The sequence below is a fragment of the Neopelma chrysocephalum genome, unplaced genomic scaffold (genome assembly GCF_003984885.1).
Source record: "Neopelma chrysocephalum unplaced genomic scaffold, ASM398488v2 Primary Assembly neopelma1_96164, whole genome shotgun sequence".
Lineage (NCBI taxonomy): Eukaryota > Metazoa > Chordata > Aves > Passeriformes > Pipridae > Neopelma > Neopelma chrysocephalum.
The window spans coordinates 3,835-9,151 of record NW_020924813.1 but is presented as its reverse complement, the minus strand read 5'-3'; the positions used below and the strand labels follow the sequence as shown (position 1 = coordinate 9,151).

Here is a 5,317-nt window from a genome sequence, read left to right as displayed (position 1 = left end):
ACCAGGGCCGGGGTTTTGGGGATGGGCTGATCCCAATTGAAGCCTCTTGGAGCTGGGAGAGCGGCCACATCCCTGCGGTGGGAGATGAGGGACCGTCTGGGGCACCACAAGATTTTTATTCCCAAAAATACAGGGAGGAAGTCAACCAACCTAAAAACCTCCACCGTGATCCCACAGACGGGTCCCTCTGTGTGGCACCAGGGCCGGGGTTTAGGGGATGGGACGATCCCAGTCGAAGCCTCTCGGAGCTGGGAGAGTGGCCACATCCCTGCAGAGGGAGACAAGAGACCACAGTCCTGGGTGCCGCGAGATTTTTATTCCCAAAAATACAGGGAGGAAGTCAACCAACCTAAAAACCTCCACCGTGATCCCACAGACGGGTCCCTCTGTGTGGCACCAGGGCCGGGGTTTTGGGGATGGGCTGATCCCAATTGAAGCCTCTCGGAGCTGGGAGAGTGGCCACATCCCTGTGGTGGGAGATGAGGGACCATCCCGGGCGCCGCGAGATTTTTATTCCCAAAAATACAGGGAGAAAGTCAACCAACCTAAAAACTTCCACCATGATCCCACAGACAGGTGGGAATGGGATGGAAGCCTAGACCCACTCCCAGCTCCAGGGAGCGGAAACTCAAACTATCCAGCGAGGATCCAAACCTTTTCCATGCCCTAATTCAGCTCCCTTTGCCTGCTGGCACCTGCCCGGATACAATTAACATTCCAGCTGATTTGGGAACTGCTTTGAGGATGAAAAGGCCTTTTCCGGGCAAAATGTGGGGTTTGGGGAAAATATCTGGATGCTGAGCCTCCAGATCCCGTGGCTTTGACCCCGTTCCCCGGGATTTGGTTGCTCCAGAGGCCGGTGGCACCGAGCCAAGAGAGATTCCGCAGATTCCCAATTTATGGTGCTGCCAAGGCATGACCTCAGTGGGAACCTCCTCCAGGCACCCAATTAATTAATTAATTAGCAAAGCTCCACAGGAGCCAGAAATGGAGCTGGAGCCGGCCTGGAGAAGGGAAGGCTCCAGGGAGACCTTGGAGCCCCTTCCAGGGCCTAAAGAGGCTCCAGGAGAGCTGGAGAGGGACTTGGGATGAGGGATGAAGGGACAGGATGCAGGGAATGGCTTCCCACTGCCAGAGGGTTAGATGGGATATTGGGAAGGAATTCTTCCCTGGGAAGGTGGGGAGGGGCTGGGATGGGATTCCCAGAGAAGGTGGAGCAACCTGGGATAGCGGGAGGTGTCCCTGCCCATGGCAGGGGGTTGGAATTCCACGGTCCCTTCCAACCCAACCCATTCCATGCTTTGAAGGTCTCACCCCCGGATCATTCCAAGCACCTTCTGCTGAGCTCGGCGACGTTCCTGTCACACAACCGAGGACTCCCTGAATTCCCAAACTCCTGCTGGAAACCAGCCACATCCCAAGCTCCCGAAACATTTTTGTGGGGTCTTTTTTATTTTTTTTTGGAGAAAACCACACCCAGGGGGACACAACCACACCCCTTGGGCCACCCCAAACCCCTCTGGGACGGCTCCGCGTGGCTGTTCACAAACAACAGGCTCCGTGTGGGAATAAAAATCCATTTAATTTCCATAAACTCTGCAGCGAGGAGACCAAGACACGGAGAAACCTCCACCCCTCCGGCTGACACGGGGCAGCTCTGAGGAGTTCATCTCATTCCCCCCCCATCCCTTCAGTCATTGGCTTAAACCGGCTCAAATTTCATCCAGGTCAGGCCAAGAGCTGCCAAATTCCTCTCTTGAGGCCTCCAGAATTCCAAGGTGGAATTCTGCTTCAACCTCAACTCACCCAGACGTGTCGTCCAGCCCCAACCACCCCACAAAACCTCATGGGAAGGAACACCCCATTCCTGGAGCCTTTGGCTCCGCGGGGATGCCGGGATGAGGTACCTGGTTCGGCAGCTCTCCGTGGTCCAGGTGTTGCCAGCTGTGCTGGGAATGGTGCTGGTGACCTTTTCCAGGGAGCTGCAGCTTCTCGGATGCCACCCAAGCGTCCCTTTCCCAATCCAATGCACGGAGTTGCCTTAAAAACCATCCTGCCTTAACGGGATTTTGTTTCAACAGCGGGAAGGGCCTCACCAACCTCTTCCAGGGCGGAATATTTGCCCTGCAGCACCTTGGGAGTGGTCCCTGTCCGGCTGGCTGGGCCCTGCTCCGAGATATTATCCCCAATAATCCCGGCGACACCGAGCAGGTCCATCCCTAACCCCTTCTCCCCACGGGATTGGGGAGGCCGGGGAATTTTGGGGGGGGCAACCACCCACCCCCCTTCTGGCAGTGCCAGCGACCAGGGATGTAAAAAATAGCACCTCCTCACCACGTTTAGGCGAGGGACAACCCCGGAACGCGAGACGACGCCCGACAATCCCCGAAACTGCGACCCACAGCTTCCTGATCCCCAGGAGGAATCCTGGCAGGGGCGGGCGGGATAACGGGGCGTTCCCCGGCCCCGTGGCCAAGTGGGGGCGGTCGGTAGCCCAGATGTGGGCAGCGGTAGCCCCCGGCCTAGGCGGGGGGGCTGCGGCCGCGGCGCAGCCGCTGGGCTGTGGAGATGAGGGAGCGGAGCTGCACCAGCTTCAGCGGCCCCACTTCGCGGGGGTCCTGCCCCTCCAGCCACCGCAGCGCCGTCTCCAGGCCCTGGATGGCTTCCCGAGCCGTGGGAAGCAACGGGTCTCCTCCTTCCCCGCCGCCTCTGCCGCCGGCTGCTTCCTCCTCCTCGTCGTCTTCCTCCGCCCCGCAGCCCTCGGCGCCTTCCTCGTCCGCGTCCTCTTCTCCATCCTCATCCTCCTCCTCCTCCGCGCCCGGAGCGGCGTCATCCAAGTGCAGCCAGTCGGACACTTCCTCGGGAGCCAAGCGCTTGAAGGCCAGCGCTGCCAGGTGGGTCAGGTCGCTGAAGACTTTGTTGTCCCCTCCTCCTCCTCCTCCTCCTCCTCCTCCTCCTCCTCCCCCCTCCCGCCCCCCCCCCGGGGGTTCTCCGCGCTCCTCCTCGCCGGGCTGCGGCTCAAAGGCCGCGCGCAGCCCCAGGAGCCAGCACTTCTCGATGGATCCCGGCGGGATGAGATCCCAGGAGAGCCCGGCGAGGTACAGCATGTCCTTGAGGAGGAAGGACCTCACGAAGTCGCCGGGGCCGCCGGGGCCGCCGCACGACACGGCCAAGCGCAGCAACTCCCGCTTGTAGAGCTGCTTGAAGGCCGACACCACGCCCTGCTCCAGCGGCGCCGGGATCCGGCCTCCAGCTCCGCCGGAGCCGCTCCCGGCGGGAGCCTTGGAGAGGAAGAGCGCGCGGATGGACCCGTCGGGCGTCTGCAGAGGCGGAGAATCCTCCCGGGCCGAGCCGGAGCGAGCCGGCGCCGAGCTGAGCAGCAGCACGGCCTTCTGCTGGAGGCAGCTCCGCCGCAGGTACCGCTTGACCCCCGGCACGAAGTCCTCGAAGAACCACGCCCGGAGCAGCGCCGGCGCCAGCGCGGCCTCGCGGCTGTAGCGGTAACACGCCGGGAACTTCTCCTGGTTGTGATGCCGGAGGCTGGCGGGATCCCGGAGCCCCCCGACCACCAGCGGCTTGAGCTTGTGGGCGCCGGTCAAGTTGGCGGCCAGCAGCACCGTGACGCGCTCGCCGCGCCGCCACCGGCGCGCCGATCCCGCCGGGACGCCGCCGGGGAGAAGCTTCCAGAAGAGCCGGGTGACATTGGCGTTGTAGATCTGCTCGTCGCCGTAGCCGCCGGCGTCGGGCGGCGCCTCGGCGCGGGCGGCCGGGGCGCGCTCGGGCTCGGCGGCCGCGCCGCCCTCGCCGTAGATGCGCTGGCTGGAGATGCCGTGGCGCTTCTGCCAGCGCCAGAACCAGCCGTGGCTCGCCTTGAAGGTGCACTCCGGCCCGTAGATCTGCCGGGCGAAGGCTTCCGCCTGCGCCTGGATGAGGGGCCCGGAGAGCGGGATGCCGTGCTGGCGCAGCGCGAGGAACCAGGCGTAGACGGCGCGGTCGATCTCCTCCTCGTTGGCCAAGCGCATCTTCTTGCGCTGGGTGCCCACCTCGCCCCCGAGCTGCTCCAGGAACCAGCGCAGCTTCGCCTCGTCCTTCAGCCAGCCCCGGAGCGTTCCCCCCGGCACCCCGAAGGCCCGGCACACCGACGCCTGGCGCTCGCCCTTCTTCACCCGCTCGATGGCCTGGAGCTTGTCCTTGATGGAGTAGGCGCGGCGAAGCGACATCTTCGCCGACACCCCCCCGGGGGATGCGCTGCTGCCTCCTCCTCCTCCTGCTCCTCCTCCCCGCCGCCCTCCCGCCATTCCCCCGCCCTCCTCCGGCTCCCCCCCGGGCATGGAGCGGCCCCTGCGTCCATGGGAATGGGGGGCGCGTTATAACCGGGGAGGGACGCGGGGATGGGGCGCCTTTGTCCCCGCTCCGCTCCCCCGCATGCGCTGGCTCCCCCCCCCGCACACACACCGAGTAGCGCCGCTCACCCCCCCTATTTCTTTGCCGAGTTGGTTTCGTCCTCGCAGCTCCGCCAGGGCCCGCGGGTTGTACCACTCTGCGAAAAGGGGGCGCGAAACGCATCGCTGCCCCCCCCACCCCGCCGCTTGCCCCCCTCACGGGCTGTTCCACCTCGTTGTCACGCGGCGAGCGGGGGGAGACAGCGCGCCTCACGCGCAGCACGGGGGCCTCCCCATTTTCCCGTTCCCTTACAAAACATGAAGAACATCCCGGCAGAAGCAGGAAAGCCGTGTGTGTGTGGAGGGGCGAGGTGAAGCGAGGTGGCGCACCCCCATTTTCCGCTGAGTGGTACAACCCGCCGGCGCCCCAGAGGTGCGAGGACGAATCCAACTCGGCAAAGAGAAGGGGGGGGAGCCGCGCAACCTACCGTCTACCGGAAAGGGGGTCTGCGCGCATCCCCCTTGCCCCGCGGGGATACTCCACATATTCCTTTCCACATGGAGTGGGATAATCCCAGAAATATGTGTTCGGCGCGTTGTCTCCCCTCCCCGAACCCCCTTTTCCCCCCCTCCGCGTGGTACGCGCCGCCCCCATAACGCTCCGCGCGGGGCACGTTGCCCCCCTTTACCCCGGCGGCGGCCGAAAGGAGCGGAGGCGCTTCAGGGGTCGCGTCCTTCCGGTGAGTCCTGATTTTCCAACCCCTCTCTCCTTTTCCCAGCCTCCGTGAGATCCTTATCCCGCTCTTGGGATCCTTCATCCCCCTTCCCGAGCCTCGGCAACGGCGGTTTCGGGGCTCTCCGGAGCGTCCTTTGCCACCTCCCGGGGGTGGCGGGTGGGGTGGGGGGACCCTCGTGGTGCGCGCGGTGCCTTTATG

At 64.3% G+C, this 5,317-nt stretch overlaps 1 protein-coding gene across 1 annotated transcript; it reads right to left on the bottom strand.

The window, feature by feature from the left end:
* Window positions 1–1,563: 1,563 nt before the first annotated feature.
* Window positions 1,564–4,439, bottom strand: LOC113981142 (tigger transposable element-derived protein 5-like). Its single transcript, XM_027708376.1, has one exon. It carries the CDS (start codon window positions 4,329–4,331, stop codon window positions 2,523–2,525), a length of 1,809 nt encoding a protein of 602 aa, XP_027564177.1. The 5' UTR covers window positions 4,332–4,439; the 3' UTR covers window positions 1,564–2,522.
* Between the last annotated feature and the right edge of the window lie 878 nt (window positions 4,440–5,317).